This window comes from Acanthaster planci, linkage group LG08 (assembly GCF_054643075.1).
Source record: "Acanthaster planci isolate LZ-2023a linkage group LG08, COTS_SCS, whole genome shotgun sequence".
Classification (NCBI taxonomy): Eukaryota; Metazoa; Echinodermata; class Asteroidea; order Valvatida; family Acanthasteridae; genus Acanthaster; species Acanthaster planci.
Genome location: NC_141784.1, coordinates 5,498,877 through 5,514,793, shown reverse-complemented (window position 1 = coordinate 5,514,793; position 15,917 = coordinate 5,498,877). Strand labels below are relative to the sequence as shown.

At 40.3% G+C, this 15,917-nt stretch overlaps 1 protein-coding gene across 10 annotated transcripts in view; it reads left to right on the top strand.

The window, feature by feature from the left end:
• LOC110974492 (unconventional myosin-Va-like) overlaps positions 1-15,917 on the top strand; it is a 94,659-nt gene that overhangs the window by 65,788 nt on the left and 12,954 nt on the right. For 3 of the 10 annotated variants that reach the window (XM_022226177.2, XM_087140507.1, XM_022226173.2), the window contains exons 22-29: positions 587-607; positions 4,391-4,484; positions 4,984-5,252; positions 6,585-6,761; positions 7,615-7,778; positions 8,824-9,000; positions 12,515-12,616; positions 14,811-14,849. In XM_022226177.2, coding sequence (XP_022081869.2) covers positions 587-607; positions 4,391-4,484; positions 4,984-5,252; positions 6,585-6,761; positions 7,615-7,778; positions 8,824-9,000; positions 12,515-12,616; positions 14,811-14,849 — 1,043 coding nt within the window. The remainder of the gene's footprint in view (positions 1-586; positions 608-4,390; positions 4,485-4,983; positions 5,253-6,584; positions 6,762-7,614; positions 7,779-8,823; positions 9,001-12,514; positions 12,617-14,810; positions 14,850-15,917) is intronic. The other 7 variants (XM_087140510.1, XM_022226176.2, XM_087140508.1 and 4 more) reach the window with 6 other exon arrangements.

The window sequence follows — 15,917 nt, the reverse complement described above, 5'->3', positions numbered from 1 at the left end:
GCCTCCCCCAAACCTATCCAACTCTACCCAACCCTACCCCACCCAGTGCAACCCAATCCAACCCAACCCTACCCTACCCAACCTAGCCCTACCCGGTCCAACCCTACCCAATCCAACCCAACCCAATCCCACAAATTCATCCCAATGTGACTCCACCTACACAAGATAGCCCATGTTGATCATAACAAAACCTGTGAAACCTTAACCCCGTGTGCATACCAACCTAACATGAACCCACTATACCTATCAGCCACCCACATCTGACTTCTCTGCACCAAGCACAACCCAATTCTACCCATCCCTACCCAGTTACAATCACCCTATCTCCTATCAACTTCTCACATCCTGCTATTTTGTGTCCAGCACAAGCCAACCCACCCACCCCACCAACCTCATGTAACCCGTTGCCACCCTATCAGTTGCCTGCATCCCAATGCTTTGCACCCAGCACAACCCAACCCAACCCACTGCAGTGGAGGACTGCAATCACCTCACTCCCACTATCCTCTGTAACCCTGTTCCTACACTTTCCCATTGTCATGATGGGCTATTAACCCACTTGATGTTGTTGATTCCTTTTTGGCAGGCTGTCAAACAATTTCTCAAGGTAAATATACCTTCTGCATGGTAAACAGAGAAGGAGAAATTACATCATACCGCAGATGCATCATGGGAGTTATGTTTTTTATGTCATGATTGATGTTCATCACGATACAAAGGCTTCATCACAAGAATGCAGGTTGCTTTTTTGTCACCAAGAGGCATCCATTTTTGCTGCTGCTGCGGAATGCACTGCTTTTTTTTTGGCATTTATTTCAGGTTGGCTGGAGGCTGCTCTTCACCACAGCTTAGTTTAGAATGAATGAGTTGGAGGTTGCTCTCATATTTGGCTGATTTTCTTCCTTAGTTTGCTTTGCGTTGAGGCAGTTTTATTTAGGGATGTCTTGCGGTTGAACGATTTGAGACTTTTTTCAGATTCAATGGCCAGTGTACTTAATATGCCTGCGTGAAATCAGCCATCCTGCTAACTTGTTAGAGCCTACCGGTACTGATTCTCTATAGTTGATTGCTACAAGCTTCACAAGTGATGCCGAGAATGAAATTGTGATCTCGATAACAACAGAATTAATTAATGAGCAGAATCCTACTGGGACACTGAGACCTGTTGCTTTGCAGTTTTCATGCTCACTTTCAACTTTGTTTAAGCTAAAGTTTGGTACTGTAGAGTGAAGTGGGTCGATTATCAGTTGGGTTTGCTCTGGCATGTGGGGGGGAGGACTTGGCTTAGAATTGACCTCACCTGATTCAGAATGTGTCAGACCAGACACTGCCCATGGGTTAGAACCCAGGCTGTGACTAGAAATTACTGCTGCGTAGTCCCAGGTTACCGAGAGACGTGATAAGTTCTTGATAAGTTCGTAATTGGTCCCTCTCTAATTGGTTAAGCTGCAGGAAATGGACCAATTAACTGATTGATTGACTGTTGCATTATGGGACAGCAACCGTGTCCTAAAAACTTGTGGCCTGGGGCCGCTGCATGATCAGGGAAGTGGTTGAAGTTTTTGTTTGTGAAAACTGAACAACTTGCAACCTGGGGTAAAAAATACCATTGTTAATATAACCACATGTGTGTGTCAACTTGGGTAGGTAAAAACAAAGAGACAGAAAGAAAAAACATACATGTACTTGTTCATGGTTGAAGGAATCACTGTTTTCCTGCTGTCATCCCAAGTTAGATTTGAAACAAATGCACACGTGCGAACTTGCAGCCTCACTGATAGGGGAAAAAAATGCAGTAAACTTTCCTGCCAATTAGCATAAGTCACAGTGTGTGCAGGGTGTGCCATCCATGTGCTCGTAAGAAAACTAGCATGCGTCATGCACCCAACGTTCTAGGTGGGGGCAAACCAAGTGTCCTACTTCATGTTTGAACTTGTCACCTTTTAGCAATATGCTGAACACGACAGATTTATTTGGGTTATGTGAGCTCCAAAGGTGACTCGACTCTAAATATGGAACGATTCATTTTAAAAAGTGTGTCATTAATTCTTTTGCAATATAGCACCATTAGGAAACAAGGAAACCATGGCTGTATATGTACATTTAGTGACTCCTTGCAACTTTCCAGGTTTATAGTGACTAGGCCAGTTATAGAGGGTTGCATTTGGCAAAGAATAATACCCCCAAGCATATGTCTGTGTTCATGCTCAGCAAACAAAAGCATAACATCAGTTTGCAGCAGAGCATATACTAGTAAGTAAAGAATATCCCTGCTTCCAGATGCTTAGTGAAAAATGTAAAGTTAACCGTAAAATGATCATGCTATCGCTTGTTAAGATGCCTTTAAAAAGTAGAAATAAAACTTCAGCTTTACCTGTGTTAAATTCCTAACTCCAATGTAGTGATATGATGTAAGAAGTGCCATGCCAGCAAAGTTTGATAAGAGTGCCTCACACATTGTTTGAAATATTCTTCTTGGCCAGACCCACATCTTTGTACCGTAATTTGCCACTTTCTTGCTAGGTAACCCATCATTGGGTAACTTATTCTTAACTCCAATTTTCTGACCAATGATGTTTGTAGCTTATAATCATATACATAGAGAGCCCTGACGAGCCACTGCTTAATTGACCACAGACTGGACATGAGTTGAGTTGTCGAGTTTTCATTCATCTTAGTTCTCATCCTTGAGCCTCCCTTGAGCAGGAGTCTGGAATGAGAAAGTGCACTATTTTACTTCTCGTTACCATAGCGATGCCACAGTCAGGTCAAATGCAAATGACAGCAAGTCGCCGATCTAGCTTTACTTCTCATTTCTGGCTGGCCACATTTTCATTTCTGGGCTGCTTTGGCATTGTCTTTTTACGTCTTGCTTTCAGTGGCATGTCAGCATGGTTCATTTATGAAGATTTCCTTTTTTCATTTCACTGATTTGAATTGGAATGTAGAGATACAGGAACATGGATTAGACAAATTCAACTTGCAATTGTAGAAAAGGGGCTAAAAGTTGATAAAAATCTTATGCATGTAATGTGCAGATCTGAATAATGGTCGCATCAAGCATCAACTGTGGATTGAAATGATTAGCAACGGTGTAAGAAACTGAAATGATGAAAATCAAGATGATTCCTCAGTGCTTTCATTCATTCATTCAATCATTCATTCATTCATTCATTATGGTTTATTAAAACATGAATGGCAGCCATTAGGCTGAATTGAACATGTTTTTACAAGTTAAAAACCATTAACATATTACAAAATAATTACAAAGAATTAATTAAACCTCAAATCGTAAAACACAAATATTGATATTAAGAAAAATTAAGTGTCATTTAAAATTTTTATCATAGAAGGTATTGCGCTATTTTGAAATAGCTTGAATGGAATAGCTGTTCTGAAGTGGTATCTCTTCTTCTGAATAATTCAGCTAAATTTATAGTTTCTTGAATAACAAAAGGAGTGCAGAATACTGTGATTTGTTTAAGTCCAAAATTTGGGTTTGTTTTATAATTGGTTTCATAGGCATTTAAATATTTATTTAAAATTTTACACATTGTTCAAGCTGTTAACTTCCTGCAAATGTCGTATGAAATGTTCAAAACTAAAAGTACTGCTACTGTTGACATATCCAGAGAATCTCCTACATGTAGTGCACTAGCAACTTTCTCAATATCAAGCCCACAGAGTTCTTAGTTTCTGTCTTGTAATTTACACTGCAGTTCAGGCTTCCTGTCCTTGCTTTGTGGGTATTTTGCCTGGGAAATTACACACCGCCATCCTGTCTGTGAACTCTTTCCTTCTCCCTTTTTCCTATTTTTTTCTCTCTCCGTGATGAACTTTACTGTAGAAAATAGTAACTTGCCTTAGTCTGAGTCACCCGCATAGAGCGACTATCTGAAATCACCGTGTGGGAGATTTGAGCACTTCACATGAAAGACTTGCACCACACTGGTTGGCTAATAGTCTTGCTTTAATGCACTGAGGGAAATTAACATAATTTTAGTATTCCCCGACATCATTTCATATCTTTATTAGGAAGCTTTCAGGAATGTTCCAAAGGCATATGATATAAAATATTTGTAGGAATGTACAGTGCAACAGTGAAAACAAAATACTGTGCATTGTTCAGCGGAGATACAGGGCTGGAGGATTTTATTTACTGTAAAGGGAATTTTTAACGGAAGAATAAAGGCCGTTCTCGATAGCTTGAAAAATTTCCCTTATTAGTGCTTTGGTTATAAAATCAAATCACAACACATTCCTCAGTTTTTTCTTGCTTCATGTTTTGGTTAGATGTTTACCTCTCCAGCTCTAAAATCATGGGTCACATTTCCAGAAGGACACCTAACCAGAAGTCTTGTTTATTTTATCTCTGTCGTTGTTGGTACAGGAGAAAGACAAACAAGAAGCCGAAAGCGAAAAGTTGAGGAAAGACCTGCAAGAGAAGGAGAATCAGTTCAAGGAGTTGGAAGAGAGCTCAGAAGGTAGGCAGTGGACAGAGGAGAAACTGTCCTGCCACAGGTCAGGTTACACCCAGATTATTAACGTCATTTACGTTTAGGAAAGTTCTCATGAACTTTCATTGATGAGTTTGCCAGATTTCACAACCAGTCATAACACCCAGTTTGTTGAAGAGGCATTTAAAGCATGTATACCACCTGCCTGTGAGCATCCTACCATTCCAGTAATGGTGTCTTATCCTGGTTGTCTGATTAGTCTATTGTGAAGACTCCCAAGCCTTCTATCCTCGGGGGCAGTTCCATGGGGATCCAGTAAGGCCATGCCCCTCCCCCTTCAAAAAAATCCAAAATATCTTTCGAAAAATAATGAAAAGGCCATTTCATTCCCTTTCCTTCCAAAAGCATGTAAAAGGCCCCAAATGTTTCCTCATCCCTCAGGAAGGCCAAAGAAATTACATGAAAGATCTTCCAATCCCCCCCTTGGTTCCGGATTCACCCTTTGATATCCTCATTCTCTTGTCAGAGCGCATCAAGCGGGAGGTTGAAGCCGCTCTGGAGGAGGTCCGTAAGGAGCTAGCTGAGGAGAAGGAACGGCACCAACGGCTTCTCCAAGACTACTCACGAATGGAGCAACGATGCGACAACCTTAAAGAGGACCTGGAGGCGGCCCAGCACCCACCCCAGTATGCGCATCACGTACGGACAGACAGTAGCGAGGGAGGGGAGTCAGGGTATGGGACCCTGTCTACTAATCGAGTTGAGGACGTGGAAAGTGTGGAGGATGAGATACAGGTAATGTGGGCAGATTTGGGACAAAAAGGTCCAAGCTGTAACTTCCATCATCAAAAGGATAAAATGTTTAAAATAATACATATAAAATAGAATCATTGACAGAGGTCAGTTTCATTTGGGGGGAGTCATTAACAAATCTATTCTGAACTGTGAAATTTTTCTGAAATACCAAGTTTATCTGTTTAGTGATATCACATTTTTAAAGAACTTGTTGAGAAAAAAATGTCTTTTGGATAAATGCATCTGTCAGATTTCTACTTTGTGATCTGAATATTCTTGCTTAAATAGTCACATTTTCAGTGCAGTTTGATTTCAGGTTTGGTTTATGAATTAGTCGGGTTAATTATAACAGTCGTACGGGATGCAGATGCAGAATTTGTAAGATCTAAAATGTGGTCCGTTGATTGTTCAGCAAAAGTCTTGTGGAGAAGCATGGCCGTGCCTTGCACTGAGTGTCAAATGATATAAATTCTTAAATTTAGAAAGAGTAACCCTCAGTGAGCCTAGCACCGACAAGAAAAAAGGAACCCCAAGGACAGGAAGAATGCAATTAAGAAATGCTCCGTTTTAGAAACAAGAAGGCAACCCACAGAATATTCAGGGACAGGTCCACATGATGAGGAAGGGACTTGGTAATGTGATACACATGTTGGCTTGAGCAGGATCTGAAATCTTGTCAGCAGGATGGATGTAGAGATAAATGGAATGAGGGAATCAGTCGTTAGCACCTGCGTCTGGACTTGATTTGAAAAAAAAAATGATTGAATTGGGCTGGACAGACTGAACACGGAAAGATGGACAGGTAGCAAGTCTTGCATTGCCAAGACCTTTTTTCAAAGCTTGGCGTTATCTCCTATTATATCCAGCTTAAAGTTTGTCTGGGACCTTTGAACCATGATCAGATGTAATGTTGTGGCCTTATGAAAGACTCATCATTGGCTTCACATTGCATAGCCTGGATCAACTTACATTGAGTCCCAAGTGCCACTGTCAAGGATCTAAAATCATAAACTGAGTAGCTTTAAGTCAGGGAAGGTGATGAGGCCAATTTGTGAGAAAAGGTACTTGCCTGAAATGAAACCAACGATCTCAAAGTGCTTAACAATTATTACCCCTGTTCATCAGGTCAGATCATTTGGCACAAGTACGGTACATGTACCCATTTAAAGTCTGGACGGAACAGGACAAGGAGGAGTAACTTGACTTGCCCAAGATCAAAACTGTCTCTAGTCATCGGATTCTGAATGAAACCCTAACATTATGATCAAATTTGGGTTGGGTTTGTTTGCTCTCAATGGACCAAGCATTTGATGAAGTCTGGCTTTGTTTCAGGAGCAGGGTCAGGAAAAGGCCAGTATGGACATGAACGTCTTCCTCAAGCTGCAGCAAAGGGTGCGAGACCTGGAGAAGGAGAAGCGACAGTTCCAGCTCAAGTTGGAGAAGAGCCAGTCAGACTCCAGGACGCGGACCAGCACCATTGAGGGGGACCTGGATGCATCGAATGCTGAGGTAAGTCAGTGGTGACTGTTGACAGGAACAGAAACCAGCGGAACAGAAACCAGTAAAAATGATCGATGCTTTCAATCCTAGTAGAATCTTTCTCAAAGATTTTGCCAGAATCAAAACATCAGGCCCTCTAACTTATTATTTGTATATTTTATATCATTGTTGCCAGTAAACTGTTGAAGCATTTTTTTTCATTTTACATTTCTGAAAGCATGAGGGGATTGCACTGTCAGAGTTGTTTGATTTTGGGGTTCAGTTTGTTGATCCTGCTGATGTTTTGAAGGACTGTTACTTCTGAAAAAGAAAATATGGTCTTGACAAGCAGAAACCAGTGTTCCGTGGTATCCAAACCAAAACCAGCCAAGTCAAATAGAGATTTGACTGGTGCACAGGACAGGCAGTCAGATGGCTAGATGCAAGCTAATAGCTCAGTGCTGTGTCTCAACTCAGTGGAAGAGTTTGTAACATTGCACTGGAATTTTGGAATATTTGTCATCAGCAGTTATAGATGGTTTTGTGGCAGGAGAAGGGCAAAACAGAAGTTTTATAAAATAGTTACTGCTTCAAAGAAAAATGTAGATTTTGTATGTTGCCTTGAACTGTATATTTCTAGCCTGAATAAGTTTACTAAAATGAAGCTGTGGTTGGAATTAGTTATTGCTTTGATGCAGAGTGTAAATAGAACACAATATTGGCAGGCTTGCAGCTGTCATGTTTTGCTCAGAAGCACAGGAATTCTTCAGATTTTTAGCTGTTTTGCACTTGTTTTGATGCCTTGTGTTTCCACTGCCTTTGGCCTTTCACCATTCAGATTTTATGTGGATAGTGTTTAAACTTCTTGTCTTCTGTATTTCAGTTGGTTGCTTACAAGGATGAGAACATGGCACTCAAACAGGACTTGGAGAATCTCCGGGACGCTGTCAAAAGTAGCTCACCAGAAGATGATATCTTGAAGGTGCTGACCAGCCAGGTGGCGGCGTTGGGTGATGAGAACCACAAACATAGACAGGAGATACTCAGGTGTGTAGAGCGCCCTCTTTCATTCATGCACGGAGCCTGTAGTTGGTACCTCATATCGGATGTTTCCCCATGTTTCTATTCTGCAGTGTACACTATGACAAAAAAAATCATTTTATGAAAACAGAAGTTGCAAAAGAGGCTAAGAATAGAAAGTTTTGAGGTTGACAGATTCATGGAATGAAATAATAGTGCTGAACTTTCAGTTTTGATTATGAATCTAGTTTGCATTTCTGTTGTGTATTAACAGATTGTTATAAGAGATCAGGAATGGTTTTCACAGCTTGGCTCTGAAGGCCTCCCTCTCTGTGTTTGCCCACAATACATGAAACTAATCTTCTTTATGTATATTGCCATCCTGAATTACTTAGTTATTCAGCAGTCTTGTTATATGTAATGTCATAAACATATGCATTTTTTAATTTTGGATTTTTGCCCTACCCGATCTGTATTACAACACTGTATACTCGGTATTTGCCCCCGAAGGCTTGTGAAAAAACCACAAGCGTACTCGGGTGGGACTCGAACCCACGGCCTCAAGCTTACTAGTGCAGACGTCTTAACCACTCAACCACCGAGGTTGCCAGTGTCGGCTGGCTGGTTCAAGTCAGATGTAGCAGCAGGTACGGCGAACAATTATTTCCAAGGGCAGGGCAAAAATCCGAAATTAATTAACATCTCCCCAGTGCAAAGCCATGCTTAGAAATCTGCATTATTTGTGTATGGTTGTCATCGGTTGTTGCCGGATATTTTGCTTTACCTCAATCCCATCCTTTAGGTTACAAAGTAAATGTTTGTGTCTCACTTGATGTGTGTAAATGCCTCCATTTACTTTTTTCTTTTGATAAAAACAAATTGTACTTATTTCTGCTGACCGTCAAACTTGTTGGATGAATGTACATATTGGTGAATGGTAGAAAATTTGAAAAAGATGAAAAACTAAAGTCTCAAAATCACTGTAATGTGAAGGCATATACCTTATAAAAGATGTCCTTATAAAATATTATAAGGACATCTGATTGGGTGACTGTCATGAATTATCCTGCAGGTTAAAGACAGAACTGACCAATCAGCAACGCCGATGGGAGAACCGATACAATGGGGAGGATTCTCCCGATGGTGGTGTCAGCAAGGAGAAAGAACATTTCATCGAGGAAGAGATTACTTCGCTCAAGGATGACGGAAACATAGAAGTGGCCTACAAATCTCTGAAGATGACCAACCAGTAAGTACAACTCGCCCATGTGATTTAGCACAGGATTAAAATCAGCATTGAGACATACAGGGAATTCTTTCTTCTGCTCGGGCTTAGTTTATAGCCCATTTGGGCTCTGTGTTCAGATATCCCTGATTGGTAAAATAAGAAAACATCCTTGTCATTGCGAGACATTGCCCGGTATGCAGTAGTTCCTCCATGTGTACTCAGGCAATAGTACATGGAAACCAGTTAGATCAATAACAGGTCCAATTAGTTTCTAGAGAGACTCAGAATTTGTCTGTCTCACTTTGCTCCCATTAACTGAATATGTGCCTTCAATGATATACATGTACATCAACTCCCTCATGTTAACAAATGGCAAGTGCATGTGAACCAGTGATATCAAAGTACCCTACAGTTGTTTTTATTTTCTATGAAAGTAAATCTAAGAATGCAATGGAAAGAGCGCCCCAGTTTGTCCATGTATGGAATTCAAAGTTACATGTACATTCGTTTTTAAAGTTAAGGTGACTCATTTAGCCTTCCATTTAGCCTTTTTGGGGGGTGGGGTATTAAAGAGGTGTTTTCCTTTGCGTTTTTGCATGGTATATTTGCACATACGAAGCCCAACGTGGTTCCCTTTCCAACTAACGTAGCTGCAGATAGTTTACTGTAGATGTAACAACTTCACCAGATTGGCCAAACCACGCTTCAGTTGTTGTGCAGGATTACCCGTGTGACTGATTGGATTGGATGTAATAATACGCTTACTTAACAATACGTTTGTTTTATGCACCTCCATATATGTCATTACATGTGTACCCTACATGCCCTGCTGGGTTGTACTAGTGTAGAATGATGGGTGTTGAGTTTGTTGTCACTTGTGTGGTTTGTAGAAGCGGCGTGTAAAAAATGACAACCTCTGAAAGAGCTTGTGCTGCCGTGTGTGCCCTGCTTGCTGACAAACAGATTTTGTCGTGGTCTTTTATATTTACCGGTGTTATATGTTCGTTTTGATCTGCGTTGGCTCCGGTGGCGTAACTGGGAAACATTTTGCAGGGGGAGGAGAAACTTGGGGAGGGGTCTCATTTCTGGAGGGGGCAAGCAGTGGGTTCAGTCATAGATGAAACACTGACCAAGATGGGCTATCACAAGATTCTTTCCTTCGCCGATTTCGGGGGCAGGGACAAAGGACTCAAGCGGGGACCCATGTCCCCCATGCTCCCCTTAGTTATGCCACTGGTTGGCCCAGCAGGTGACAGCTGTTCCTGCCATTTCTAATGGTATAGGGAAGAAATGCCAACTCTGTTCCTGAAACTTCAGATTATTTTTCAATTGCCAACAAGATCAGAAGCATTACGTTTGACACTGATATTCATAATTTGCGAAGTTGGGACACAGTCTCCTGTTTTTAATAGAATGCTGCGTCCTTAGGACTCTGTCTGTTTCAAGTGAGAGGAGAGAGGGCTGGTCCTTGGGTGGGAACTCATTGTTTGTATGTGCAGGTTTATGGGTGTTTGGCACTACACAACCAATTTATGTTATGTTGGGACGTAAAAAGTTGAAATACTTCCCACTAGATTGTCTTTTCTTCGCAGTTCATGGAATGGGTTTTCTCTCGAGCGGGCAAAATAGAAAAACCAATAAATCAACCCGCAATATCTGTCATTGGTCAGTCAGCCTGGACAATCAATGTCCAACATTTGTGCCAAAGATTACAGCATCAGTTCAACCTGGAACACAACCCCCTCTCGACTAATATCCAAAGTGAGGCCTGTCTTCATACATGTATACCTATCAACATTTTAGTTATTGATTTCACTTTTTCTTCAAAGTTGTTTGTATTGGTAGTGTCATTTCATGGGAGATTTGTTCTGGATTCATTCTTAGCTTACATGTACATTGTTCCTGAGTGAGTGTTCTTTTTTACATGCAGTCCTCGTTTTTTGTACCAGCTCTTGTTTCCTGAGAGTAATGTACTGAAAATTAATGGTTTACACAGACTAGGGTATGCTGGCATTGTGTTTTGCCGTGTGTTGATCACATTGTGACCCAACCTAAGAAAGTCAGCCACAAGGTGCTAGAGCTACTTCAGAAGTGGAAGCAGTTAAAAGATTCTTGCACAAAGTAAATGAAGGATTGCTCCAACTTGTTCAGCCACATACATGTAATGCCCATTTTTATGGAGACACCAAATCGGTGATATCTCAAAATAAATAGCTCAGTCTCTTCTTCTTTAATATTGCAAACTTCACTAAAAATTAGCTGAAAATGTGGCCTTCAGACTCATTTGGTGAGATCGGGTCACATATTGTGGAGGTCAAGATGAAGCCAGAATTTGACAAGAAGTCCAGATTTGAGAGAAAAGGCCTTGCTTTCAACCTCAGTATGTTCTTTGTGTTGCCTGGCCCCAGGCCTTATAATTGAATATGTTTTAACCTGCAAGCAATTGTGAATCTGCTCTGGTTCTCTAGTGGAAGGTTGCATATAGCGCCCTCAGTAGTGAGTGCATTGAGCATATAGCCAGTTACCCCAGGCTCACTTTTAATCAATGTAGTTGCCCCAAAACAATTAATTACTCCCCTGTTAACTCCTCCACATTAATGAAGTGTGGGTGTTCAGAGTAAAATCTAACCCTAACAATAATTAATCTGCCATTACATGAAGGATTAAGGATTGTTACGGGTAACATTAGACATCGGACACATGCACGTGCACTGTAGAGGTAACCGCTGTTAATATTGGTTAACATCAGGTGGCTAACAATATGAGATTTGACTGAAACTGCTTGCCAGTTGCTCGTGCTGCAAAATGATATTGATGAATATCTAAGTCTCAGTTATCATTTTGGACATGAGTATGGCAGTACAAATGTTGGACCACGAAGTAATTAAAAAGGATCAACAGTGACTCTGGTTTGTAAAACTACATTTACTGTCAAAAATACTAAGAAAAAAGGTCATTAGTAGGTGTGTTCCAGTGAATAAGCATTGATATTAATTTCAAAGACTGGAGAAAATTAAGCCAAGAACTAAACTTACACCTTCAGTCAGTGAGAAGTCAGATGGTAGAGCGATAAAGATGCTTGTAAGCCAAAGCAGAAAGGGCGAGGTTTGATTTTTGAGAAGTGCATAAAGTGATTTGTTGTAAACCACAAGCACTAGGCATGCAGCATTAAAAACAAGCAGTCAGTCATAATTACTCATGTTGGTTACTAAATAATTTTAATTGTTTTTTTGAAAAGTGAGTCTGTATAAGAGAAAGATTCCTACTTTTACAGAGTAATTTCCCTTGATTTCCCATGTTGATTTTTTTTTTTTCAGTTCCATTTACATGCTCTGTATATTTCACACCAGATCCAACCAATCACAAGCTTGCATGTCAAACACTCAGACCCCTTTCCACCCATCCAGAGACCATACCCTTGTCCAATTGTTGACCCACGGTTCTTGTTATTATTTTTCTTCCCCTCCCTTTTTTTCCTTTCCCTCCTCTTGTTCTTTGTTGCCGACCATTCTGTATAATCTCCACCTCCTCCCAGTCTGTTTGCTGCCCTCAATGCCAGCCAGACTAGCTTGCGCGACACAGTCTCAAAGTACGGCAGTCTGGCCGAAAATCACAATGACCTGCTGGTAGGCAAAATGTGAGTAAAATCCACCCCTCTCCCTTCCGAATGCCTGTCTGGTTTTCTATAGTTCTTTTAATGCATCAAGAATGTGGTAGGGGTTATTTCTTATGTACAGTTCTTAGTCCAGTCGCTGAATGTGCGTAGTTTTGGGTGTCATTCATAAAATTGTAGATTGAAAAGCACAGCATCATTTCATTCATAGTCACAACATTTTCTGATTTGTACGGGAAGAATTAATGAGTTCAACTGTGGATTTCCTCTGATAGCATAGTCACAGAATTTGTTTATTTCCACTTGGTGTATTTCTATTCTAGAGATGGGAAAGCTTAATCACATCAAAATAACCATCAAAAATCAGTGGCTTGGAATGTCATTACCCCGACAGTTCTGTACTTGTTGATACATGAAAGTTCTTTTATCTAGAACTGTGCTTTCAGCCCAAATATTCACCCAAATTGTTGACGGGCTAGATCTGACATCTGTAGCCATGAACTTTCATGTATGGGACGTGATTGTGTAATGGCATTCCTGATTATCCCAGGTTTGCTCGCACGTTGCTTCAACCACGCATTTAGCACGACGAATTAACATCTTCACTAATCATGCATCTTGGCTTCGTCACTTACCAAATAATTGGTCAAAGTGTGAATGAGCAGCTGTCAAACATGTAGGATACTAAAGTATTTTTACAGCATCTTCTCAAAACTCCTCTTCATTTTAGAATCAGTCACAAGTAAATGGAATCCAATTTACAAGTTTTACGTTGTGTTTGCCCAACTTTTCTGTACCTTCCTCTTTTGTTGTTAAGCCCCACCCCTGTTCATTTTTTTTTATCCAGAACCACTCCTCACTTTGTGAGTTATCTCAAGGCTAATCACCTGAATCTTGGTCTGATAATGTTCTATCTTGAGGCAAAACATTTGCTGTCTTCTTAGATTTCTGTAATTACTAATAATTTGAATGATTAAGTACTTTGAATATTATTTGAATAATTATTACTTCCTGAAATGAAAACGTGCTGTTCATTGCAACTAATATTAGTTTTAATCAACTGGTCTTTGTGGTCCTAATTGGGTCGTACATTTCTGCATGATAAATGCATGAAAAGTGACAAAGGATCGAGGTACTTCTCGTTTTGCCTTGGAGATTTTGTGCATTAAGAATTTCATTTTTCCACAGTTCATGTGTAGTGGAATATATATATAGACTGTAGTTTTGTCTCGGATCATTTGCATACATTTGCATATCACTCGCATGTCAGGCCACAGGTTCCCTGCTTGCCATACTAGTGCTTTTTTTTCAATCGTTTCATTAAACATGTAAATGTTTCATTGTCAATTATGCAGATGACATTTAGTATTCATAACAGTAGCTAGGCTGACTGACCAAAGATAGGTGCTTGGACTAAACACAAGGCATGCTGCATTCCTACTGAGCAAGATTTCCCAGCCCCTTGTATCTTGACTCTGCATTTTGCTTTCAATTCCTCTGAATTAACACTTTTCCCCTTTTGTCAGAACTTACGAACGTATATATGTACATCTAGTGTACATGAACATACATGTAGGACCTTTTGAAACATGCCTATAGGAGGTTAATGGATGTTTTAATCCGTACCATAATAGCTGCATGATTTGCTGCATGTTTTGAAAGGGATAATTCTAATTACTTTTGGTTTTAATTATTTGTGACCACATTCAAAACTACCTTTCAAAAGACCTAGATGTTTGATCGTTCCAACTTTTTAAGATATGTACACGTATCTGTTTCATGTGTAGGTAATATGTATTGGTGTGTTATTTGTTCATACTGGATGTAGATATGATCCAAAATTGCAAATGCAAAGAGTTATTGGTTTACTGTTTCAACAGGTCAGAGTTTGAAATGGTATCAAATCTGAAAGAATTATCATATGCCAGTTTTTCTTGTGTTTAAAATTCTGAAAACTTCTGTCAGTCACTAGCACTCGATGTTCAGATCTAAACCACATTTATTTCAAAAGCTCTGAAATATTGGCATACTTTTCTACATCGTTTACTGGCTTGATCAGAATAATACCAAAGGAAGATACAAGCACGAACTTAAGGTATGATTTCAGGATTTTGGTACAGGGCATGCCCGGTCATTTCTACAGAATGTCTCCTGTACTGGGTACGTGATTGATCCTCAAATTACAAGGTTTTTTTTTTTGGCTTTTGCCATTTTTTAGGTTAAGTGTACCAAGCGCTTCAGAAACGAGAAAATCTGAGTATGTATTTTGAGACAAAGGAGGCATTGTAGTCCATGTGCACCTCAGCACCACATCAATAATTTGTATTCATAAATACCTCAGACAGTCTCCCCATTCAACAACATGCAACTTGATCGTGTATTAACATTTGATAATGTCCACTGAGAAGTGATAGTGCTCGCTGCGTATATCACGCGCTGGCACCTGGATACAAGACAGTTTATTCGATTCTGATTGGTCAAGGGTCTGTCAGCACATGGCTTGCCACGCGCGTGCCAAGTCCATATAAGGAGATCCTATTGGACAACTGGCACAAGGAATATACCATAAAATGGACGGGGGTGTTCAGGAAAAAGAAAGTAAAACTCTAGAACAAAATTGTTGGAAATCCATCATACTTGTTATATTGACTTCTTCTGACTCTCTGAATAAAAAAGGTATTTATGAATGGGAATAAATATGTGCTTCGCTGGTCTTAAACTAACATGTAAGACCAGCTCAGGAGAATGGACACCAAAAATGCCCAAACCGGCTTGGACATTACTGTAGTAGTGTAGTTGTGTCCATTCTCCTGAGCTGGTCTTAAATGCACATTTAAGACCGGCCAAGCACATATTTATTCCCTTATTAATTAACATGACATCACTAAAATAAACAGTTAAAGCTGCATACTACCTGTGATCTTAACCACTTGCTGCTGGGTGCTTTTAAAAATGCAGTGCACATATATGGGAGATTTTCAATTTTCAAAATTTGTCAAAAATTTGTCCTTTCATTGAATGGATGTTTACATCCACACGAATGACTGTTTGGTGGCTACTCTAAGCTGACAAGGCAACCTTCATTACTCCTGAGTATTTCAGCCAGGCCTGCCGCCCTGTAAAGAGAGCCCAGAATTGTGAGGTGTTGCGTAATTTCTTGTGTCCCCAGTGAATGCGAGTGGCGTCTTTTCGAACGCGGCCGGATTAGCATGCAGTGGTGCTGTGTCTCTCATCATTGGGGCCCTGGAGCACTTTTGTCCTCGGTGCTAATCCACGGACACGCTATGCCCAAAACAGTGGTATACTGTTTAAAAACAGTGACGGA